The sequence below is a fragment of the Chamaea fasciata genome, unplaced genomic scaffold (assembly GCF_029207755.1).
Source record: "Chamaea fasciata isolate MVZ Bird 193981 ecotype frontalis unplaced genomic scaffold, bChaFas1.0.hap1 SCAF_11, whole genome shotgun sequence".
Classification (NCBI taxonomy): domain Eukaryota; kingdom Metazoa; phylum Chordata; class Aves; order Passeriformes; family Sylviidae; genus Chamaea; species Chamaea fasciata.
This window is the reverse complement of record NW_027094096.1, coordinates 12,240,261-12,266,958: the sequence shown is the minus strand read 5'-3', so window position 1 is coordinate 12,266,958 and position 26,698 is coordinate 12,240,261. Positions and strand designations below refer to the sequence as shown.

Genomic DNA, 26,698 nt, shown 5'->3' with positions numbered 1-26,698 from the left:
CTTCAGTTTTTCTGTATGATGGAAAACCTAAACATTCTGCAGTATAGCTAACTGCAGTAGTGTTGCTCCTCAGATTTACCTGAGACTTCTCACTTTAAAATGTTCTTTCAGGTTACCTGTATCTGTGTGAAGCAAAAGCTATACAGGAGGAAGATTTCCATCACAGATGTTTGTTTCTGACAATGTTAAAAAAAAAATCACAATTCCATGGTCCTGATAAATCCTCCTGAGATTATTTTTAAACACATTGCACTTAGAGCAAAGAGGACATCAGACCAGTCAAACTGAGAATAGACAGAAGCTGAACCAGGACTGAGGAAATAGATTTAGATATCGAGCCTGGTGTCGGTGAGACAGAAAGGGGGAAGAACTGTGCCTGCCAAGACTGAAACTGCCTGGGCAAAGGGATGGTCAGACAGCAATGAGGCAAACCAGGGTAAACATTTCTGGGTATGTTGCAGTGATTGAAGGACACAGACCATGCTATGCGAGCTTTATTAGTTTATTTGTTTTATTAGTTTATTACACTAATCACCAGTATTTATAGTTCTCTAATGTCCATGCAACATTTTCCACTCAGACCCCTTTGCCTCTGTTCCCTTAGCAACACAATCTTTTTGGTTATCAAGTCACTGTTACATTCTTTTGCACCAGCAATATCTTTGTTGCATCTTCTCTCATCAGAGCAGTCAGAGTGACCAGACGCGATGTCTTCACTTTTGTTCTTGTCTTGAATTTGTCTCTCCCACGGCCTCCACTGAACCAGGGCCAGGAGGTCTGTGTCACTACCCATCTCAGTTTCTACAGCTGTCTGATCTTCCACATTATGTGAACTGAGAGCAGGAACTGAGAGATCAATGGGAAAATGGGAATTCGATTATAAAAGCAAGGCATGGCAACATTCCTGTATTATTTATAGATTAAAATTCTATGCACGTGCCTATAACTGGCATCCTTTATCCAGTTTCACACCTCAGAAGTTGCCACCTTTCCAATATTAATAACATTCTTTAGCAGAGGCTGTTGTATGGCACAGATGTCCGGGTGGGCTGCGCTGCCCAGGGAAGGCTGAAGTGCAAAGCAGTGCTGCCCTGCTATCTTCTCCCTATCCCTGAACTGGACAGGCCTGAATTTGATCCGACTGGAATTTCCCAGTTATTCCAAGAGGTTTACACTTAGTTTCTTCCAATTTTTAAAGCAGCCTTAGTGCAATATCTACCTTTTTCTAATACACTATTTAAATTACATCTCCCTGGAGATGAAACCAGAGCAGCTGGAGTGTGATAAGGCTTCTTGCCAGCCTTGAAATGCTGTAGGACCCACATCTGATTTGCTTTTGAAAAGCTAGCACTGCACATAGATTTTTCTTCCTCTTTTATGCTGCCCTAAACAATGTGATTATGTCTGTAATACTTTAAAGCAACTGTGTCAACAATAAAGAGGAAACATTTATGGCATAGGTTATTAAAACAATGAAAAATAGGCCAGTGCAATTTAAGTTCCTTGAGTGGACTGAATAATAACTAGTTAAATGAGGAAAAAAAGATAAATAATTTATTACAGAATCAACACAACAAGCACAAGAAAATTGCATTCACTTTAAAATGCATCTCAAGAGGCTTCAGAGCAGAAGCATGGACAACACACAATGAATGTGTCATAGCAAATGCAAAATGAAGGGGATTTAGAGAACCTGTTGCAAAATGGATTAATCACTCAACTTCAGAATATCCACATATGTAAACACTAGCCAGTTAAACACACGAGACAAAAGTTTATGCTAAAAGTAGTAGTGGCTCAAAGGACTGAAGATTACTGTGGTGGCTTGGTAGATTGTCTGCCTCAGCACACAGCCCCTACTACTCTGTATGGTCAAAGCTCTGTGCAAGTGTGGGCAAAAACAGGACTCATTTTTACAGAGTGGGATAAAAGCTCATTAGAAAATTGTAAGTCTGTTTACAAGTAAGGCCTAACTCAGACATTATCAGATTGAGAAAGGTAGAGTAATACTCATCTTCAAGTACTTATTCTGGAAGAGAATGAAAGAACAGAGCAGACAGAACTCAGTATAATCAAATGCAACTTCCCTTACAAGCCTGTATTTTTCATGCTCAGTCTGACAACTCAGTTCAAACAATTCAAGTTGTTTGTAATAACAAAGCAAATATTTCCAAAGATTAAAAACCTAGAATTAGGCTTGTATTTCCATTTTTGGCCTTCTAATTAGGTTTTTCTGAAGTGCTGAAAACAACAACTCTAATTAATGGCTTTCATACTTTGCTTTTTAATAATAGCCCTTAACAGCCTGGCTGTTTGGAAGTTTCACATAAAATTGAAAATGGATCAGAAAAGATTGTTTGGCTTGACTTTAACAGAAATGAGACAAATCTAAATTTTCCCTACACAATTAGATCTCATGAGATTCTCACCTTGATCATGGCTCTGATAAGAATTTATATTAACATCTCACCATCTTTTCTGATGTTGACTCAATTAATTTTCCACACAAACTCAGTATGTGACCTTGTATGAAAAAATCACCTAATCTTCTGACAGAAGCTTAACTTTTAAAAATAAATACAAAATGTGCACATACAAACACCACTGCAGAACAATTTACATGTCTGTAACACATAGGACACAGCAAGTTATTTAGCCTTGCTATTTTTAACTGAGATCTGAAGCATATTTTACATTTCTTTAGGACAAAAACTTGTACTTTGTGTGTTAAGCAGTGATACCATAAACAGCCAACGAAGAAAGAAAAGGAGGCACTGGTGTGGACAGGCCCAAGACTCAAGTGTTCCTTCCTCAGTATTTCTACAATATTGCTGCAGAACCTGAATGACTACTGTTACATTCGTTCCTTTCTTGTTTAAGGAGGCAGGGAGAAAGATTGGGGAGGATGGCACAAGCAAGAAGGCAAGAGAGAGGAGCAGGGGAGTGAAAGTGGGATGACAAATCAATAAAGTAAATTTTCCCTAGCAGCAAAAATAGCTGACGGATCTGCTTCCCAAAGAACGCTAAAAATTACTTTGTGAGTAAAAGCAGCAGAGAAGACAAGTCAACTTGAAGGATTCATGGGAGAGCTGTTATTGACAGATGCACAGATGATGTAATTGCTCAAGATGAGCAGGTTTTTCTTTTATCTCAATAAAGTGCTTCTGGATGAAAAGATTGGAAAGACAGGTATGATACAATAGCATAAAGCCTGTTCCTAAGTTACATAATTTTGTATAAAGAAGAGTTGATATATGAAGTGGAAAAGAAATGCATTGAATGCTGTAGTATTACAGAGAGCAACTTACGTACACTCCCCGCGAAAAAAGGAATTTAATATTTGATGAAATATACTTTGTCTGTTGAAGAAATGCATTGATTTTTCCAAACGGTTAAATACATGTGTTCAAGAAAACTTTTGCTACTGTTCTTATATAAATTAGCTGATAGAATGGCATCTTAAATTGTCCTGTTTACTCTTCTACTTCTTGCTCCAAATGTGATTTCTTATGCATTTTGCACGGGAGACAGTCTAGCATACACTGCCTGTGTTTCAGTTTCTGCTGCGTTATGTGTCCCACAACATTCCCTTCGGCCATTCTGATACCCTTTCAAGATAGGTTTTGAACATCAAATGGTTTGGGTTTTGGGGGAGGTTTTAGCTTGTTTTTTTCCTGCTTTACCCTTATTGGGGAAGGAAGGTGAAGAGATAGTATTTTCTATATTTCCATTTAGTTAGATGATTTTGTCATGCTTTAAAATGAAATTTCTTAGTGTAATAGAGCAGCATGTTACCACCAGTATCTCTATGCAAATATCCTTTAACAAAGCTCACAGATATCTAAAGCCTCTCTTAACCCACACTGGGCCACCTCTCACATCAACGTTACCTGAATGGTGCAACCCCGTTGCCAGGCTTCTGACCAGCCCCAGAGCATATGGGGTAAGTACCCAGTCTGGTTAATTGTGTTCAAGGTGTTAGCCAAAACCTGCCACTTTAGATTGAACACTTCAGTAGAGTCCCTTCTCTAAAACTTTTTACTTTTAATTCTAAGAATTATACAATTTCTTCTGCTGTGAAGAAGAGCAAGGTACACTTTCATGAATGGCCACTAAATACTATGAGCTTCAAATGTGAGTGATATATTCTAAATAATTTATCCAGATGCTGAAAGTATTGGCTACCCATCAGCAATATTTAAGCAATGAAATTATCTAAAACATCTGAAGGGTAGGTTATGTTTCTCAATGCTGCTTGAGGGCAGAACATGGTAAGCAACTATTGGCTTTAATCAACAAGATGGTAAATGAACACCTGAGAAAATAAGCAAGTAATGAAATAAAATGAAAGTGAAATTGCATCAGAGTTGTTGTTGATTTAGGCTTTAACAAAAATCTCCCTCAGGAGTCTCTCTTCCACAGATCTTTTTCTTTGTTTGAATGCAGGATCCACTGAAGGATGGTGACACAGTTTATATCATCAATAATGATGAATTGACCGAAAACTATGACTCGTCTGCTCACATGCCAGTGCCAGCACAGGACAGCACAGGCTCCATCCAGGCTACAGGAAAGGAAGATATACAGGAAGGAGACCTAGGTCTAGGAGGATACAAACTCCAGCTTCAACACACTGCAGGTCAACCACAGAATTCATTGGCATGAGCAGTGTAATGTTAATCACAAGAAAGAAGACTAAAACAAAGAAACAAAAGATCCTGTTATGTGAACAAGAGGTCAGAAAAAAATGTACTAAGCACAAAAATCAAAGAAAATTTAGATTTCAGCAACTAAATGCCTGCTTCTCCCAGGAAAGGAATTTGCTATCATATCTGTATATCTACAACTGTATGCAGGTTTTATGACTGTAGCGGTTTTTAGTATAAAGACATAGGGCAGTACCAGCCCACTGTTCCATTACAAAAATGTTTTGTCTCAGCACTTGACTGTACTGTGCCCCTTACACATACACAGGCCTTTGAATATTGCTTATAGTGTTCAATAAGTTGAAATGGAGAGAAATAGCTTCCTAACATTGATGCTTACATGATGACAGCTCTTTTCTACAACCGGTCCTGACAAGATCCACACATAACTACTCAGTAGCTTTTACATTTATAAGGAAGAAGCAGAAGATTCCTTGTCCAAGGAGTATGCAATCTAAAAATGCTTAAAACATGCATTGCAGCAGCTCATTCTCGATAGATAAAACTCCTTCATGCTCACAGTACAGATTTTTCCTGACACCAGCCAAATATTTGCTTTCTAAATGCACCTTATAGCCTGGTCCACAGAGGGTTTCACTAGGCTGCCACAAACTGAACACTGATAATAGGAGACATCGAGGTGTATGAAATCAGTAACAAATGCCCCTCATGGCAGCACTGAATGGGCACAACCACTATTTAAACTCAGCAGCAATTCCACAAGGCATTTGTCCTTACAGCTTGGCAACGCACAAAGCTTAAATGGAGGAAAGGTTTTCTTGTTTTGAAAGATCATTCTAAACGTATACTTTGATTTAAGAACTCAAATGTTTCTTTTTGTTACTGTTCAAGAAGAGTTGTTTCTAATCAAATATTTCTGCAAAGCAGTTATATCTTCAGACTATCTGCTCCAAGGATAAATTTGTCTGTCTCTGCTTATGATGGGCACTCAGTGTTACACTAGAAATTAGGACTGTGGTGGTTAGATAGAAAAGAAAAAAAAAAAAAAAAAAAAAAAAAAAAAAAAAAAAAAAAAAAAAAAAACAAACAAGAGAGCGGTATCAAAGTGTTCATTGTTCTGTATAAACACAGTAAATGGATAACCAACTGCTCAGCCATACTTACAGCTGGCTGCCATATACTATCAAGCACTAGTACAGACCAGCTTTGGCACACAGCAGCTAAGCAGTGCAAAACCAGGGACAGGGCCAGGCTTCTGTTGTTAGAGCATGTGCCTTTCCTCACAGCGTAAGTTTCAACTAACTGCATGATCATGTTCCTACTAAGAAAGTCAAAACATCAGGAGTTTTTAAGGAAGATCATTCTTAGTATACAAAGACAATGGGCAAGAAGAAATTTGTGATCTAGAAAAATAAAAATCAAACTGTCTCTATTAATAGTCCCAAAGATGGACAGGTCTTTATTTCACCACAAATAAAATCTAAAATACAAATATAATCAAGTTTTAATCATTCTTTTCCAGTGTAACTAATTTCTGGTCATATGTGACTCTAGAACAGCCATTTTAAGCATAAATTTGAACACAATGGAGTTGTATGTGATGTTACAAAAGATCAGAAGCTTAAACTGGCATTTTATTTTGTCCTAAACTCTAATCAAAGATCTTCAAAGGGCCTTAATCCCCATGTGGTTTAAAACAAATAATACTCAGGCATGATAACAAGTTCTTAGAAGAACTATTGCATTTCCAGCTCCATGTTTTGCTTTGTTTAGCTGCATGGGCTGGGAAAAGATGTGCAGCAGCTTGCAAGAAGGGCTGGAGAATGGGTAAGGAGGAAAGGTTTTGTGGCCAAGTACTGAGAGACAGCAGAGAACAGAGAAAGAAGCAGGCAGAGAGACACTGGAGTGTGGTGAAGATGTGGCAACACAGCAAGAAGCTCTTGGGATGGGTGCTAACACTGTCCTGACTTCAGTAGCCTTTTCTGGTTTCAGTCTTTGCAAGTATTGAGGGTGTGTCACCAGGCTTACTAAGTTTCTTGGGAAGCATGGGTTCCAGTCCCTAAATTATACTAGAAATCAATAAAGTGCTATAGTATAATGAAGATGCAAAGCTGTTTTTCACAACTGTGACATGAACTGGAAATTACAAGCTCTTCAATAGTTTTTCTCTTAGATTCTACTCTGAAATGCATCCTGAAGCATACTGTACAGGGACTTGCTGATTTATTTATTGTGCCTATGTCCAGTTTTCTCACATTTGTACAATGATAAATGGAGAGCTCTGGGGTCTGAAACTCTCTATCTATAAAAAAAGTCTGCAACAAATACTTTACACACTGTTCTATCCCTATGCCTTAAAGGCTGCTTTACTTGGTAAGGAAAGTCATCCCTTATGACAGAAAAATCATCATCAACTTCACATCTTCACAGGTCAGATTTTTATGTTAACACTACCAAAGAGGCTGAATCAGTGGTCCCAGCAGGAAGGGCATTTATCATCTGGGATCATGCTCAGCAACCAAAGTATCATTGGCTTTTAGGAAAATTAGCAATATGAGCTGCAAGCAAGCCTGAAGCTCCTGCTAACTGGCAATAAAAGTCTCAGTTGCCCATTACACTCACCATTTCCCTATTTTAAGACACTCTTTTCATGACACACAGCTCAAGAGAGTTACAATAACATTAGAACAAATGACATATTTGTATTCAAGAAAAAATTACTGACAACTAGTAATTCTGCATGACTGTTTAAACAGAGTAATGAATGTTAAGAGAGGCCTTTAATGTTAATTTACAGTTTATACACTGGAGATTTAAACTACTCAATATCACACAGTGTTTGACTGAATGTGCAAGTCACTCATGATAAATGTGAATCTATTCCTTCTACCTGAAAATCTAATAAAACACTACTTGGAAAATGAAATGTAATATATATTGTCAAAAATATAGTGACTGCATATTCAGAATGAGGGCCAAAATGGGAGGCAAGGTGGAAATCTGGAATACTGCTAAACCTTTCAGGTTTCAAAATAACTGACATTTTATACAGAAGTATGAAGGGTATTTTGCTAAGTTTGAAAGCAGTGGAACAAATCCTGGCTCTAGAGCACAGCCAGTCCAAAAAGACACTCTACTGAAAATATCAGATCACTATGATGACTTTCAGAGACGTGCAATATTTGGTAACCTCACTGAAAACAGGGGCTATTGGAAGTAAACACCTGTATTGCTGTGTTAAAAGCTGAAACCTTTCAATAGTAACGACATTAGGGCTATCTCCAACTGGTGAACCCTGTGTATAACTTCTGCCAGGAAACTAATTGCCTTGAAGCCCTGAGAGCTCTTCACATCCTTTTCACCTAGCAACTTATTCAAGTGCCTTGCTGAGCTGGTCTCTTTCCTTTCTTCCTCTGTATTTTGCTATCAGCCATCAAGAAATATGAGCCCTGCAACACCCTGAGTGCTGTGAACATTTGGGTACAACATAAATGCAGCAATAATCAGACCTGTATTTTAGATGCACATGAGCATTACACGTGTGCTTTTGAAATTCTTTGTTTTCACAGAGACTGAGAATTCTTACAATAGAAATATTAACTATAAACTTCAGAGAACCAAGACAATATCCTGAGAGCCACGGCAGAGATTGGAAAACACTACTTCCAACTCAGCATATTTTGTGATTCTATAATTCTAGACACAACATTGTTTTTCCCCTACTGTTTTTCCTCCTAGAAAAGTGGAAAATAGCCTTTATTGACATCCTAAAGCAAACCAGTTCTGAGCATTTTAAATAACTTAATACAAGGAAGCTCATCTCTGGCAATATAATCCCAACAGACATGAGTTCTGCTTAGTGAACTGTAAAGGAATCATCAAAAGTTTATTTTAGAAACTCTCAGAACTTGAAAGTTCTCCTGTTGACCCAAATTTTCTAAGCAAATATGAATTTATCCCACAGCCTTGGTCCCAATACCTAACAATTTTCAGATCATGAAACCCTGCCCTTCCTTGGGCTCAGCAATTACTTTTTGTGGTAGATACTACTGTTCAGGAGAGTCAGACAAAACATGTTTCCTTGAATACTGGTTTATTGGTGTTTTGAGGGTTTTGCTCTTGGTAACCTATGCATTTTTTTACATCATGATCACATAGTAGAGTGCAAGTTTCTGAACAGTACAAAAGAAAATTTTGCCAATATAGTAATTTTCTCTCTCTTTATACATGCCTTTCAAGTGATTAAAAGAATAAGACAGCCTAGTGCAGTGATGGGCATCAGCCAGCTGAATATCCCCTTCAACAGCCTTATGGTGCAAGTCACTCTTCCAGTCTAAAACTGCCTACTGGACATCCTGGCACGTGGTTAAAAATGCAGACTAATTCTTCAAAAACCAAAGCAATGCCAGTCAGGTCCATGGTGCCAATCTATGGCCCAGGTTTGTCTTTCCTCTGTGAAAAAGAGATTTTCCTGTGGTTACCCCAAGGTGTGTCAGGGGTCCATCTCCAGCTTTGGCTCTGCTCCTGACAGCTCCTTGGCAGCACCAGCATGGGCCCACTACAGCTGCAGTGCTAGAAAAGCCACCAGCCAAGACTGTCTCATACTCCATGGAATTCTGCAGGAAAAACCCACAGGCTTTCTGTTTCCAGAAAGGAAACTGGAATTCCAATCCTTCCAGCTTTCCCAGTGTAAACAACCACACTGGCTTCCTCCCACACCAGCCCAAATAAACCAAAGAAATAAACCTTTTTTTTTTACCCCACCAGTATCAGAGCAGAAGCTACATTTTCCCCAACTAATTCAGTGTTATTGGTCAACATTATTACTCTATAAAAATCATATCTGAGGTATGGAAGAACAAATATTGTTTCAGGGCTCAGAGGCTCCCAAATCTGAGTATGTCAAATTAATCATCCTTCTGAGGACCCAGCAGAGCTTGCAATTCTGATGCAGGAAGCCAGTAGAGAATATCCAGGAGTGTTTTCCAGCTACTGTTCTACATCATTGTTTACCACAAAGCTGTCTGCTTCTGGTGTGCTACAGCAAAAGCAGATGGACATAAAAAAATACAGGTACTTTATTGAATAAGGACTTGAGACTAGATGGAGCCTTACACTCAACAAGCTAAACACTGAAAGAAATAATCTTATGCCACGACATTAGACATCATGCAAGCCTAGGACAAGTTATATATAAGTGAATTGAAACAGGATAATATCCCATAAGCATAATGAGATTTCTTATTCCAGAGGTAAAGTAACTTTAGAATACATGCCTGACTGGAAATGAAAATATGAAAGAGAAACTACACGAATAAATGAATGATGAAGAAAGGAAAGGTGATGCAAGGATGGAAAGAAGCAGTGCCAAGGAGATTCAAATTGGAAAAGATCAGAAAGATATTCATAGCAACTTCAGGGTAAAACCCAAATTAAGCAGAGTGAGAAACTAAGGATTATCTCAAAGAACACTGCCAAAAACTTTACTGAGCCATAGATAGCCCTGACACTACTATATTGCAAACCTTAGGCATTCCACAGACTTAAAGGCAGGAAGAGCTACCAGCTGAAAACTGACCAAATTTAAAGAAAATTAAGAAAAAGGACCAAAGCTGAAAGGCAAATCCTCCAACAGCACTGCTGGAAAGCAATAAAAGCAACACAAGCCTTATATTTGCAGAAAGGTGGAAAAATTACTAAAGATGTAAGTTCTTCAGTTCTCTTATTTCATCTCTCCCTCCTTCACCAGCCATTCATTTTCTTCTCCCAGTTGTCTCTTACACCTTCCCTGCTTTACCTTTAAGATGAAAACTTTACTTTTCCCATCCCTTGAGCTAACAAAATCATGAAGTCCTATTCTCCCCCTGCATGATGTCCACACCCAGCACAATTTTAAATAGTTCTTTAAAAAGAAACTAATGTGATGCAAGATTGCATGAACTACGTAACTTCTACCCCAAGTAGTGATCGTGCTCAAAATCAGGGGGTCAAACACATCACAATATCCTTTAGGCTGTTCTCTATCACTACAGATACTGAGAGCAAGAGCTCATGTATTTTTAACTACAGGAACCAAGAGGAGGAAAAATCCTTATGAAAAGCTCCAGAACCATTCCCAGTGAGGCTGACATGAGGTTTTCAGCGCCAGGCAGCAACATCATATGAGCACTCTGTCTGCATGGTTTTATCCCACAGTGAGGATATCCCTCAAAGGCTTGGGAGCACAGAATTGCACTGCTCCAGGGAGGGGCCGGCACACAGGCAAGAGCACCAACACACATCCTAAATCCAAACCCTCTCTTTTCACCCTTTGCACATATTCCCACAGCCTGGGGCAGCTCCAGGAGGGACAGTTCCCTCACCCATCCCATGGGAGAGCTCACGTTTAACTGCAGCAAACCAAGCAGACGTTTCCAACTGGCAGAGCAGGGAATGTGGTGCTGCTCTCCTGCTCTTTCGTGGTCCAGGCACGTTTTCCTGCTGGTATTCAGTGAGTACTGCTGCCACTGCTGATTAGAGAAGTGACTGGAGCACCTTTTCTGATGAAAGCTAGTGTGAAGTGGACACTTGAGACAAGTGCTCCACTTTCTGTTGAATGAACCATCAGGCCCAAGCAAAAAAATAAGAAAACGCTGCTCTGTTTCTTAACTGTTTTGTTTACTGCAAGAATCTGTCTACAACCACCAAGCCCCTGATATTTGCAGGCCTAAACACCAGTAATGGAGATCTGGTAGGAACCCTCAAACTCCCCATGTTTGACTCAGAACAAGCATCCTTCCCCTCTGCATGAGCTCCCCCATTTGCCATCACCTGACAGGCTTTCACACTGACCTGGTTCACAGGAAAACTACAGTGGTCTATCCCTGAACTGAAGTTTGCAAGCACTGGAAGAGAATTTCAGTAAAAAGTCAGGTACATGGATACAGATTCCCCAATTCTTAGTGTAGTTCAGGTGCTCTGGGAGGGTAACTGTAAACCACAGTATCCAAAAATTAACTTTCACCTAAGAAAACCACATATACCTAAGGAGCGCTATTGGCACATGTTTGTAACCAAAGCCAGGTATTCCAGCTGAACTTCACGAGGAATAGAACTCTTATGGCTATTTTACAGAAACATTCACCTTCTGTGCACAGAACTATAAAAGTAATTTGTACTATTCCTTTCTGCTCATGCAATATCCTAAATGACACACTTAGTGACACACTTAGTGTATACTATAAAGATACAGTCAAAAACAAAGCCTGAATGCATTTGCATGAAGTAATAATAATTTTAAAAGCTTATAAACTTGATTTATCTCCCAACTTAATCAAGTCTGAGGAAATCTGGTTTATTCCACAGACAGCTGAAACTATTTAGAGCCTAGTTAACAAGGTATATTAGAGAAAAACAGAGATACATTGATACCCCTAAAAATAGCCAGAGCTTATAATTTACATCATGTGGCTCCTCAAAAGATTTAGTAATGGTTGCATCATGGTTGCATCTGAACCACCTCAAACATCTACTAGGTGCTTTTGTTATAAACACGTGCTCAACACAGCATGCAATGGAAGTAAGGAAATCCCCTGCAGAAAAAATTTTGCCTTTAGGACTTTCCAGATTTTTTCTAGACCAGTCAGTGTCTTCTGATTACTTAGAAAGTTATTTCTGTATCCCTGAATCTGCCTAACCACTGTGGTGAGTGACCTGAGCCAGCAAGCAGTCCATGAAATCAGACTCCACCAGCCTTGAGGACTGGGGTAGGGAAGATACAGATGCTGTTTACAGAGTAGAGCCTCCCCTTTGCCACTTCCCCCTTCATTTCTTACAGAAACCTGATTGAGGAAAGGTTGGAGCAGTATATAATAACCCCCATCCATCTTCACTACTAAATTCATTTTTCACAAGTCCAAGGCTGTCCAAAGATTTGCTTCATGTTAAACTGAGACACAATTTTTGAAAGAGAATCTAAACTTAAGCTCCTAAAATTCATGGGCTTCTTATTAAATAATCTAATTTTTGCAACTAATGAATACTGAAGAACTCACACTGAAACCTATTTCAGCCCTAAAGTGGCACTGAAATTAGCCCATAGAAGTGCCAAAACACACACTGCTACCAGCAGAGCCTCCATGACAAAAATACAGCATAAAACACACCTTATTTTGATTGGCATAATAAGCTCCCTATTCCAGGAGTGAAACTGATTTTATCACAAGGTGACTCAGCTTCTGTGTAAGGAATAAATTAGCAACTGAAACAGGACTGACCCCCTTCAGGCCATTGGTGCTGGATTTGGTTTGGGGTTTTTTTAATTTCCTCTTTTTTTTTTTTTTAAGGCTACCTGGGGTGGACCAGGCTAAGCCTGAGGAGTGTTGACCTCATCTTTTGTTCAGCCTCCCAGCCAAGGTGGTGTGGAACAGTCTGTGTGAATTCTCAGCAGAGCCACAATTTGTGTGAAATCCCAGTGTGTTGCAGTTTATTTTCCCTTGGCTGCTCCAGCAAATGCCTTCTGTATGATTTGGCCTCGTGCTAGGAACAGCCTTAGCTGATGGGGATTTTTTCTGAAATTTCTATACAAAAAGGTATCATTTCAGGACACAATAGTGCAAGGCTTGAGAAGAGATTGTTAGCATTAACCAGTGCCTGAACTTCCTGGATTCTTTGTGGTTTTAACATCCAGGATTTACGCATATAGAGAGCCCTGGTTGGGACTCAGTTTATTTAGAAGAGCTTTCACCATCTGTTCTTCCAAATCCTGAAAACATGAAGAAAATACACTTCACAAGCAGCTACAAACACAGATGAGCTCTGCAGTTTATACTGGAATATACTGCATGCAGGGAAAATAATTAATAACATCTCTGAGGTTTCTCCTTCAGACATAAGTTGAGAATTGAAGGTCTAATTCTTTCACTTTTTGCCACAGTGAAAGAATTCTCCAGTTTACAGAAATTCACCATCATACATCTTCATAATATGAAGTAAAGACCCAAAATCTTTGAAACTAAGATGACTTAAAAGATTTTCTAATTAAACTGGTCAACTTCACTAATACATCACCTGTCAACACACAGTTCTTATAGACTTTTTTTTTATTACCTAGACATTAAAATCTCTGAATAATTAGCAAGCTAAGCTACAGCTACAACATTTTTAAACACCTTCAAACCACAGTCCAATGAAGAAAATCCATGAATATCTACTTTCCTTAAAGTACAGCTTCCTGCCCCTATCCCTGACTTTTCAACCCATTTCCACCTACTCGACAAATGATGCCTCAGCAAACTCTGCCCCAGTTTTCCAGACGTTATAGATATCAGTTGCTGGGGGTAAGGCATTGGAGCTTCCCTAAGCAGACTTCGGTGAAGAACCTCTCAAAGGATGACCTGCTCTGCAAGCTCCCAAGGAAGCAGGAGCCAGCCCACATCTGCATGGGCAGCAGCCATTCCAGGCAGACAAGAAAGACGCCCTTCCCAATCTCCTCCTGCAAAGACTTGTATTTCCACACTTTACTCCCAGGTAAACTGGTTTGACAAGAAGCCACCACCCCGAAGGCTGGAGAAACAAATCCCTCATTCCCAGCACTTATCCTTGGTGTCTGCTGTCACAGTGTTGTGCTGATGCTTCCCTGAAGATGGCAAACTGTTCTTCACGGGCCTGCTTCTCCTGCCTGTCCTCTTTAGAAGGGCCAGATCTGCCTCGAGACCCATGAAAAACAGTGTGTTTAAAAAGGGGAGGGTCAGCAAGCAACATCCCTTTGAAGGCAGCCATAAACCCTCCTGCCCTCAGAATCAGTCATGTCGTTTTTTGTCCCCCACTACAGATAGAATATTCCTTCTTGTCTCAACAGTGCAGAAAACTGGCAAAGTCAGTGCAAGAGTTGACAGGAGAAAGTCAGAGAACTCTGGTCTTGGCACTCACTGATGGTTCATTTTCTATAGTTATTTCTTCTTGGACAATCATACATTTGGTGTTCCACTGCAGTGCTGTCCATAGGCTATGGAATTCAGAGTGACTCAGGCGTGGTTCAATCATCTCTTGTTTTTGCAGGGCACTTACTGTAGAACTGGCCAAAAATACCACTCAGATGTTTTTCAACAAAAAAGGACCTTTGCATCAAAATCAAAGACTGTACAGTACTGCGCTGATTTCATCAAAGGTTCCAAATAACAGAAGTCTAACACTAGTCATTTTGATTGTTTTGGTTAAAAATTTGCCCATTTATTATTAATTGTTCTGCATTAAAAATTAATATAGAGTGATGCTATTTGCCCATATACTATACCCAAATTCACAAGCAAACCTTAAAATAATTCAGTTATGAAACAACAATGCTTATTTAATGTCCTCATAAGAAATTTTAGGCTTTTATTCTAGTACAGAACAGGAGGAAATACTTCAGATGGAAGAAATTTCTGTCCCCCCTAGGATTAACCATCATAAAACACCAACATGTCTCTTTGAACCTTAGCTAACCGTGTTTTTAGGCTGCTTCCAGCCCAACCACTATAGCCCACAGCCCCTCTGGGGATGCAGGACATGCACAAGGCCTCCCAGATAAGAAAGGAGAAGTATCTCTCTGCTCCAGCCAGTGACAGGATAGTAAAGAATGCCATTTATCACATGAACTCCAGCACTCTCAAACCAGCTCACTTCCTCTCTTTCCTGGCTCCCCGTCAGCTTCAACCAAACAAACTCCATCCCACAGCAATAATCTTTTTCCATGACAAGCCCTCAAAACCCCCAGAGGTTTAAATGGGAACAAGACAACAAAACCAGGAAACTCACACTAGTTAAAGGAAGGACAACTGTCTATTAATATGATCACAAGCAAAAGCATCTGTCAAATTCTTTTTTTAACGTAATCTTAATTTCAGGCTTAACTCCAGTTTATGAATACATAAAAGAGAAATTTCTTGCATAAATTATTCACTATGAATTAAACACCCAGCTGCACATAGTTGGCAGATTTCTACTAAAAATAAAAAAGTCATTTATATAAGCTATCCTTTTGGTAAACATTCATTTTACCCTCTTCCAGGGAAATAGGATATTTTCAAGTGTCACCTACCCTTATGTCAAAAGGACACCTATACAACAGGAATCATATTTGGAAGAACTTGGCACATTCCCTGAATTTGCAAAGTGGGGTTTAAGAGTTATTTTGGTTTGGTGTTTTATTTAAGAAAAGTTCTGGGGGAAAAAAGAATGTCTCTAACGAAGTTTATAAAAATAAAAAAAAAACTTTATTGAAGAGACAAAGTATATGAATTCTTCCCCCAGTAAAATCACTTCTGTGAGTATAAAATCAGGACTTCTGCATTTAGAAGAAAACACTTCATTTTCTTCAAAGTTTCTCTTGGACAAATTAAAAAAATCTTTTTCAAACCAAACAGCAGAAAAGTGCCCTTTTTTTTTCTCCACAAAATCTAATTTATTGTTGCTCTAAAGAAAGCTGAGTGCACAAAAGTAACTGAGAAGCATCAGTTTCTCTTTTTTTTCACCTTGCCTTTTTTCCCCGTCTTTTAAAATTACTTAGTTCAATTAGGAGCTTTTAAAATCTGAAGTGTTATTCAGTTTGAGGGAGGCCAGAGGAGGTCACACTGCACACCCTAAGGCACAGAGAGCAGTCTCTGGGCACAGGGCTCCAGACAAGGAGCAGCAGCACTCCCAGACTGCAGCCCTGCCTGCCCAGCACTGGGAAACCCTCCCAGCTGGGACACCCAGGCAGCTCTCACATCCTCCCACCTGTATTTCCAGTGCTGATGACACAGATGCTGCTGGCAACCTTCCCAACAGCCCTGCAATACCTAAGTTCTAATCATCCTGATTCTCAGATGTAAGAAAAACAGGTGTGGTTCACCTTAGGACAAGGTTATGGGGAACCAGTGTGATCTTAATTTCAGATCTGCCTGCTGAAATCTTAATCCGCACATTAGCCCAGCTCCAGGTTTATCATCATGTGTAAAAACCTCAGTCCTGAGAATTTAGTTCCAGCAGGCAGTATTCTCGTGTTAAGAAAGGGGCCTGCCATGCACAGTGGCCATTGCCCTGTAAATGTTTCCCTTCCTCTGGTGCTGCTTTTTCCTGTCTTGCACCAGTGGCTTGAATTCAAATACCTAAAGTAGGTTTTACAGCAACCTGAAGAATAGAACAGTGCATGCATCTGAACAGTGCAGCCAATTTCTGTAATGCATTGCCAATAGGTTTTTCTGAGAGAATATATCCTTCTGACTAGGAACCTGCTTTGCATTTTTATATTTTACAGGGGGTCTTTTTGAAGGAAGGGCACCAGTTTGACTTCAGAACTTTAAAAACTCAGAAGACAAACATCAAATAATTTGACTGATCATTGAACTGAACTTTTAACTTAAAGGGGATAACACCAAAAAGATCCTGTCTGCCTTTCACCCTAAAGCACCACCTTCCTTTGCACCTGGGGATCAGATGCATAAATGGAGCCTCCTCTTCACTGTATTTTGGGGAATGTAGCTTAGAAAGTTTACCAGGACATGCATGCCAGGCACATGTCACTGTGCATGTGTCTGGCCTCCTTTGCCAGTGCTGCCAAGCAACCCAGCCACGGGGAAGGCAGTGCGTGCCCTCAGCTGAACTCAGACGCTGCAGTACAGGGAGGCAAAGCTCTGAGAGCTTTTGGAATCATCTTTTCTGCTGAAGCAGATGAACTCAAGGTCAGTGCTCCAAGGAGCAGGAGGACAGGGGGCTTAGGCACTGCTGTTACACAGCTGGGATGTTAGTAAGAGCAGTTAAAGGAGAACATTTCTGAGACTGGGTTTATTCACTCATGTTTTCTTGCTGGCTGAACCACTATTACAGAGGACATGTCATATAATCCTGGCCTTCAGAGGGGAGAGTGGTGGTTCAGGTTTTGTGGGGCTCTTTTAATTTTCTCCAATCCCCACCCCACTCAAAATATTAATGAGGAAATTGACAGCTTGAATTCACCTAGTCTTACTCAACAAAGCAACAAATTGTGTTTGCTGGAAGCAATTCTGTGCAAACCAGCAACCATTAGATTGATCTGAGGGGTCTCATTTACTCCAACAAAAACCTGTTGCTTTGCCCCTGTTGTATGACAAGCTGCAGATGGGCTGGAGAATGTGTGTTCAGATGGATAGAATTATGGTGGGTTTACATTCAGAGCAGCAGAGAACTGAGGCTGAACACTACAAATAAAAACTGACCCATCTGGTGGGAGCAGATTGCATCAGAGGCTGCTTCTTACTTCTCTTGCAAAAACTCTACACACTAGACAACAGTCACACTCTGAGAGGAGCAAGCTCTGTGCTACCAGTTCTGGCAGTGGACAGACCCTAGCCAGAAACCAAGGCCTAAAGGATCTCTACCTCAAGTTTGAAAAGGTTGGGAATTACAGTTTGGGTCTCCTGTTGCAACTCTGATTTTGACTCTTTCCTTCGTCTCTATCACCTTGTTTCTGCCACAAGCCTGTGCACGTGGACACCAGTGCAAGTCTCCTGGTCTCCTCTAGGTACTTCAGTTTTTCAGTGCCAAAGGGGAGCATAAAATACATTTATTACATACTTAAATATTTAATATATACTGTATTGAAAAGAAATTATTTCACAAGTAGCTTTTTGGGCTGTTTCTTAGATCTGAAGCCATTGATGCCTATGCATGCCCATAGCTTGGAAAGCACTGCATGGCTCCTGCCAAGGAGCATGGCAGTGACCCAAATCACTGCCACACATCCCAGCACTCAGCATGAGGCACAAACAAAATTATAACCTCAGTATCACTGAACTGATGCTGGTCTCAGACCGTCAGACCATCACCAGATACTGCCAGGATCAGGGGATCAGTGCTTCAGCTTTCCCACTTTTAAAAGAGCCAGTTGCTGGCATGGTCTGTCTCTTCCTCAGAATGTGCCAGTGGCACATAGGCTCCATTGAAAGACAATATTTCATGATATAAAGTCTAAATTTTTCTTTTCTAAATTTCAATCTGTTGCTCTCAGCAGGTTGCTCATCATTATGGAAATGAAGCCTCCTTCTTCTTGGAATTTGCACCCTTCAGAAACTTGAAGATTTTCATGTTCTCACAGAAAATGAGTTTACCTTTTACGCTTTTTTAAATGGCGCAAGCCAAGTTCACCTCAGCTGGGAAAGAGACTGGAGCATGAGCCAAGGAAAGCCTTTCTCTTCACTTCTACTTTTTAGAGTAAAATTTAAGCAGAGAAGTGGTGCTTTCAGCCCTTACACCTTTACAGGCTTGTGTAAAGCAATGGACAAAACTTTCATTTAGAACAACCTAATTTTTCTTGCTGAAGCAGCTGACTCTCCACAGGAATACATCCCTTACATTTTCTCAGAAAGATGGACAGGCGCCTTCTCTGTCAGAAGTTAGCAAGAGCTCATTATTAGTGTTGAGCTAAATGACAGATAGCAGTGTCCCCTGGTCTCCCAGTGCTATAGGACTGAGTCAGAAAAAAACATTACCACTCACTGAATCAACAGAATTATTTTGGTGTCATTTTTTGGAAGGCTGTTTGTCTGGGGACATCTATCAGTGCTTTGCTTTAGCTATGGACACAGAAGCCACAGTTGAAAGCACCATGAACTGTAAATAAAACAGAGACTAGCACTACCAGATGAGCTTTGGACTTGCTTTGAAACTGCTTCCTTTTCCTGCCCCAGCAGAGATGTGCATAACCTGACTGAACATATTCATTTGTTCAGTGGCTGTTTCCACCTCTCCAGACAAAGGGCTGATTATTTCCTTTCATGTTAATGACTACTCCTATAGGCAGGTAAGCTGCCATCTCTCTCTCTCATCACTACCTTTCCCTTTCACAAAAGGAAAGATCCCTCCCCGTGGCACTGAGGGTAACACAGAGCCCTTTGCGCTGTCTGCAGTACTTGCCTGGCAAAAAAAGGCCAGGGCTTTCACTGCTCTGAATACCCCCTCCTGAGACCCACTATATTGTCAATCCTTTTAACCAGCCTCAATACCATCCCCTTCGTGAAGGCCGAAAAGACAAATCCATTCTTGGTGTAACACTACTGCCCTCAGTAGAGTATAGTAGAGTTGAATTTGGACCAAGCTTCACTTTGACTTGCTTTAAAAGCCTCTTTGCCCAAGTGTATAATTATTACAGGCAGATTCCTTCTTTCCCAATACTAAACCTCATCTCTCTACCTGCTATTTCATCTTAACACAGTCATCTGAGTTATAGACATGCCTGCATGAAGCAGATCAATAGATGCTCTGCCATCCCTGCCAGTAATAATTCTTTATCAGATATGTCTTTGCCACTTGCCTTTTTAACGTTTTTTTGTAGGAGGTAAGGGGCCTGGCAAGTATTTTTGTTAATTTGGTGTCTTTGTTTATGATAGAGGGAAAGCTTGCCAACAACACACCAAATGCTCTCTAATTAAAGTCAGTTCACTGGCTGTGATTAGATGAATTGTGACTGACTTCTAAACCCTTCGCTTCTCAGCCATAAATCCCTCCTGCTCCCCAGTCACCTACAGTGATGACTAATGCCAGGTTCCCCTAGTTACACTGGAAAAGAGGGAGGTGCTTGGGGATTAGACAAAGCCTGCTGCCTCCAGCTTATTTTCAGGCTTTCAGGCCCATGAAAAAATTAAATATGATGAAAGAAGCCATATTAACTATATTGCTCCCATCCTTTTCATTCCTGGCTGTGTTACGTGCTGTGCACAGCTCATTTTATTTTTAGTTGATATTAACTCCCATTTCCTGACATGCTCTCCTCCATTCATTTCCTGATTCATTTGTCATTATCATTCACACATGAAGACTTCCACTGCAGTAGCCATCATCCCTTAAAAAAAAAAAAATCACAACAACAACAACTTAGGGGTCCATTCTTCTCTCTTTCACCATAACCATGTCAGCATATCTGTGGATTTTTACTCCTAACTTACATCATCAAAAAACAACCAAAATGTTCCCTCCTGTCCAGTGCTGGGCATCCCCAGCTCTAAGTCATGAAAGTCAATAGCTCTCAAGCACGGATTCTTGTTAGAGATAAAATTAGGTAGGCATGACAGACAGCTTAAGCCTTCCCCACACCTTCAAATGCAGTTTACAAGATGAAGTTACTGCAATAATAATAAGCTTATCTTTTATTATAAACACAAACCTCATTATGAAGTAAAGGAATGATCATGCATCTTCATTTTATTTCCAGATCTAGGGGAATTGCCACGTCATCGCCACATTTCCTCTGTAAATGGCTCCATGGCACAGATAGCTCATTACATGCGACTACTTTTTCTGAAGCTGGGTGGCTTGAAAGAGCAAGGCTACAAAAATTAAGAAACTTCTCATGGAATTTACACAGCACGTTTTTTATAGCAGTTTTCTCAGGGAATTCCATTCCTATTATCCACCTCTCAGCTCGACTACCAGCACCTACAAAGGTAAAGCAATTGAAGTCTTTCACCACAGCAGAGATAATAGCAAATTGTTTGCCAATGAAATATGTCAACAGTTCTCCGCCTCAGCCAGGGAAATTCTCAGAAGCTAAGAACTCATTAAGCACTGGTTATAATTAACTCTTTACACATTCTAAATAGGGCTTGTTAACATAAAATGTTAAGAAAGCACAAGGAGCATTCTCTTACCTAGAGAGGTTACACAGAAAGAGTTGGGCCACTGACAGCTTTAAGTGTCTCATCATCACTAAAGACAAAAGACTTATTAGATTTCTCTGTGTTTTAATTAGATTTATCTGTTTTCATAGTGAAAATAGGGTTAAGGACAATTTGTTCCTTACAGTTTTCTTTAAGTTAGAATGGTCTTAGATAGCAGACCGCAGGATTTGGTTTGTCTTTTTGCACCTGCTCTATGACGGAGTATTCTAATCACAAACTCCTCTTCATAAAGAAAAAGGAAAGACGTCTCTGCAGTCTATATTTCACTTTTGTTCCCAGCACCAAGAATAGTGTCTCCTATAGGAACCTATAGCCAATATGATATATTCTGGGCATAAGCCATCATAAACACTAGCCAATATGTGTCACATCGTGTTTCACCCTAGAGTGCAGTGAGTCCCAGGCACACACAGCCGCAGCAACTGCCAGGCACTCATTCAGGTGCCCAGTGCAGGGTGGAGTGGGGCCATTTCTGCTCAGCCCTGGCAGTGAGGAGGGCAGTGCTGGAGGGAGGCCAGGCAGCACACCCACCCCATCTGTGCTGCTGGGGAATTCTGTCACACACAGCTGCTGCCACCGAGCTGCTGCTGCCGCCAAACCACTGCAGAAAAATCTCCACCAGTTTTGGCAACCCTCAAACTACAGCAGGACCTCTCTATCCCCTATGGAAAAAGAGATGTTGCATTATGAGGGAGAGTATGTCAAGTCAATATCTAACATCACAATAGAGCATCTTGGCCACAGATGGTTTGTTGAGTGTTAGTTTGTGGTGTGCTCAGGTTTTTTAAAATTCAAAATTGCATCTTCAGACAACAGTCAAATCACACGTTTTTTGCAATTTAAAAGCTGTAATGTTAGACAAGAACCTAATAAAGGATTAAAAATTAAATATATATATATATAAAATAACCATGCACACACCCCAAATGTTGACTTACACTTTTTGATAGCAGCATGTAATATGGATTTGCTGCTCTCTTAGTGAAGGGAAAGGGAGGGAAGGTGTGGATAAGAGCTGAAGAATCCTATTCTGTCTTCAACGCTTGCTGGAGAAAACTATTGGATCCAGCTGAGCATTGGATCAAGCTGAAATCTGTAGACAGATTGACAATCTGATTATTATTCTTCCTTGGAAATGCAGCAAGTAATCATTTGGGGGAGGGGAAAAGAGCAGGAGGAAGAAGTAAAACAAACACTGCAACCATTTTTGTTCCTCACCCATGGTTTTGATCCCTTTAACTGCAAATTGTACCAAATGCCAAATCAATTGTTCCATGACCTTGCACTAAGTGAAAGGGCAAAACAAGAACCTCTCAAAGTGATAAAGGTAGGCTATCACAGCTTGCAAAAATAGTAATCAATAAACCGCTTCCCATTTAACAACCCTCCCTCTGACCAGATTGGGATGGAATGCACTCTGCCTACACTATTCATTTGGAAAAAAAGATTTAAAAAAAGAAAAAGAAAAAAAAGAAGAAACGAAAACACATCACAAAAACAGATATCACATTTTTGGCTAGATAATGCACACAGGACACCAAATAATCCTTTTATGATTCCAAATCATATAATTGACAACATGCACCTCATTAAGCCCCAGAAGTTACAGACTAAGAATTTACGAACACCTTTATTCTCACAGCAGGAGCAGCATAATCCATTCTAATTCTGTGCCCCTTTCTCCTAAGTATCCCAAGTCTTATTTGGTTTTAATCTTCATCTGCACTGAAAGGTCAGGAAAAACCATTCTCAGTTCTGCCTATATGCCTTTATTTCCTGTCTGTAACTAAGAATTAAAACTCTGTGAGGTTCATTTATTTGATTTTTGCTATTTCACAGTTATTCTTCACTTCCCACCTATGTCCTCTTTTTTTAAGCTGCAGCATATTGCTCGGGCTCTCCTAACAGCTTCCTTACAGTGGTACAGAAATACACTTAAATTGCACATGAATTATTTCAAAAGCTGTCTGGGCATTTCTGGTGTTTACAAAACTTGGTAGAACAAGATTCAGCCCCTGACTGGGGTCTCGGGGCCTTCCCACAGACAGATGATGGGCACATACCCACAACATTAGATTGACAACTGTTAGTGTCCCTGTTTTACGAAGGGGAGAAACTTATGGCACAGAGGAACAGGATCATTTGTAGTAGAAGTTTCTCCCAGAGCTGTACTTTTTGGTCCCAAGACATTTTCAGTCTCCAAATCCCTCTTGCTCACTATGTTTCAACATTCCAGTTTCCCCATTTGCCTCTCCATGCTCCATTCCTCCCCTTTCAATTTAGAGCACATCATAGTGAATATTAGCAGCCTTCCTGACTTTTCTCCCCTTTTTTGCCTGTGGGCACATTTCCTGTTCCACACATCCAGAGTGCCTGTGACAACTTCACGTGCAGCACTGACTCTGCTGCCCTGTCTGCGCATACCCCCGGGGCAGCTCCTCTGCCTATTGCCCCCAGTTTCTCTCTGCATCCAGGTGGGCACCCAATGCAGCCGCAGTCCCATTTGGTCTCTGATCAAGCCTGAAACCTCTTTCCAGGCTGCTCTATTTTGCTTCCTTAGCTGCTGACCTCCAGCTGCCCTGATGCTTCAGGCAGGTCTCTCACAGTGCCTTCATCGTGGCAGTGGTACATGCTGAAGTTGTTCAGCCAGGCTGTTATTTGAATCAGCTCAGAATTCCTAAAATAACATTTTCTGTTACAGCTGTAGGCTTGGCCTTATGCACCACTGCACCCAATGCTTTGCTCCTCTTCCCCGAGCAGCTGCCATTCCCTCTGGAGTACTGGCATGCTGCTTTCCTTAGAAAAAAACCATCAAATCCCTTGCTGCACTCAGTAAGTGCCTCTCATCATCAGGAATGGGAAGCAGGGCTTAATTCCCAACCAGTTTCCCTCACTTGCTGCTCTCCTGGAGCAAAGCACAGCAGTTCGTGCTCCCTGGGTGTTGGCCAGCTAGGCAAAAAGCCTGAAGAGACAAGCAGAGCAGCACAAACAATTCCCTGTCTGGTGCATTACCCTTGCTTTAATCCAGTATCCTGTTTATTATCCAGAATATTAAACTCATTCCTGTTTCTCTGCAGTCAAGAGAAATTTAGACTGTGAACGTGGATCTTTTTTTGGGAGTAAGCCAAGCCAGGAGTGCCAGGCCACTTGTTCTCCTGCTCTAATTTGTTGACACGTATGTACACACTTGGGGAAGACCAGGCTTGGCAATAGCAATTTGCAGCTAATAACTTACAAATGCAGAAGTGGTCTGAATAACAGCCCCGTTTTCAGCACCAGCCAAGCTGCTTCTCCAGCTCTGGTGCTTCCAAACCCCACGTGCAGCTCCAGGAAGCCCCACAGACCTCACGGACAAGGTCTGTTTTGTCCAAGGCCTGAGCTTGTCTTGTAACGTGAAATAACAGAATACACAAGTCTGTGCAATGACCCCTCACAAACACTGGGCGCATGGAGAGCACCATTTGCCTCCCATCAAACAGCAAGTCATGATGGAGCATTTTCTCTCCATCCATTTCCAAGCTCAAAGAAATGGAGTTCCGAGGGAACAAAAACATTCACAGCCCCATGCCAAATTCAGCTCACATGTTTAAAAACGTGTAGATGAGGATTCTTGAAGATGTTTAAATACCTATTTTTTTTACATTTTCAGATGAGGTTCTCTTGAAAAATACCAAGATATGTTCAAAATGAGTGTACAATTAGACTGAAACTATATTTCTAAGAACTTTTTCAGACAACAGGGGTTATGGTGGTGAAATAATCCAAAACCCTATTTTGTTTCTAGGGAAAAAAAGATCAATTGACACCAAAATAAGTATTTACTTTTTTCCCCATTTTATTGAAAAGTACATACTCAAAGTTTGAGTATAAAAACTGAATTGAAAGGCAAGCTCAAAACTGTTTAAACAAACTCCAGCTTTTGAGCAGCTCTTTCTAGCATCAGTCTATAAGCTACTCTGCTCTCTTTGAATCCTATAAACTCTTCAGTAACCATAGAACTCCTAGACAGGCAAATATATTTTTACAAAACCTGAACCCAAAAGAGCAGCAGATTAAACCTCTTCATGCTTGAATCATCCCATAAATGTACAGATGCATCTGAGAAAACTACATACACTGCTGGAACAATGGGACAAAGTTGCACTGGACAACTTGGGAGCCCACAGAAAAATCTCACCACTTCCTGTGGACAAGCATTACCTCTCCAATCTCTATTCCATGTAACCCTGTATGGAAAAGGTGTGATTGTTCCTCTGTCTTCAAATGTATACAGCAGCCAATTGTATTTCTTCCAGACTGTTTGATGAGGCCACTAGAGCATTTAAAAATGCAGTTCCATTCCCAAGAAAACATTGTATATTTGTTTGGATAATGCCTCAGCAAACACAAAGGGAAGCACATGTGTTTCCAGAGGAAGAAGCTTTACATCTACACAGCTGGATGCCTATGGCACATCACTTAGTCAGCCATGCTGCTCCTAGAGCTGCTTTTCACATACACTACAGGGTTAGATGTATAGGACTTTTTTTGGTTTTTCTATTTTGACAGTCATTCTGAAGCATTATCTAAATTTAAAAGGCTGTTTTGTAAGTCAGCCAATTTGAAACCAGATCTAAGATCAACAAAGCCAAGTCCTTGAAGGCACATTTTTCCAGCTGACACACAAATACACCTTCTTTCCTCGGTCACTAATTAGAGCCATGTTGAACTTTAAGTCTGGCTCTGCTGTATGCTCACAGAAGCTTCAAAAAGGCAGGTAAAGGCACAAAATTATTCTCTCTGAACCTTTTGCTAAATTGCTAATCCTCCCCCTCCTCCCCTCCTGATTGCTTGGAGTACACTTAGTTCTTTTTGCTACAGACTACTGTAGTTTTTGTGGCACCTCACATATCACTACTTTCACATATTTGAACACTTAATTGAAAATAAATAGAAATTGCAATCATACCCTCAAAGAGTTAAAGAGGGCTATAATAAAGGAATCCTATTTAAAAATCTTAGACTCAGTGACAGGTTGGGCATCATGCCCTCCAATTTTTCTGAGGTGACTGCAGTTCACCAAATGTTAGCCACTGTGAGCATCACACACACTACACTGGTATCACAGGACACACAGAAGGGTAGTTCACAGACAGGTTCCTCAACTATTTTTGCTGTGCATCAGCCTGCACCCATGTCTAAGGTGATGCAAGCTGATGTCAAAACTGTAAGATACCCTAGTAAGCAGTTGGAAAACATTATTGGCTTGAGGCAAATAAGGCACAGCTTTTCCCTGGAAATCAGCTTATTGCCATTGGAAGACTCTGCACAACAAGGATAATGCTGCACACTGTCTTTGTGTTTCTCTGTTTCAGGGTGAATAAATATGTACATATATAAATC

At 40.5% G+C, this 26,698-nt stretch overlaps 1 protein-coding gene across 1 annotated transcript in view; it reads left to right on the top strand.

Annotated features, from left to right (window-relative positions):
- SLC9A9 (solute carrier family 9 member A9) overlaps positions 1-5,757 on the top strand; it is a 174,167-nt gene extending 168,410 nt beyond the window's left edge. The window contains exons 15-16 of the mRNA XM_066193280.1: positions 3,838-3,943; positions 4,447-5,757. Of these exons, the coding sequence (XP_066049377.1) occupies positions 3,838-3,943; positions 4,447-4,665 (325 nt within the window). The 3' untranslated portion in view covers positions 4,666-5,757. The remainder of the gene's footprint in view (positions 1-3,837; positions 3,944-4,446) is intronic.
- The last annotated feature ends 20,941 nt before the right edge of the window (positions 5,758-26,698 follow it).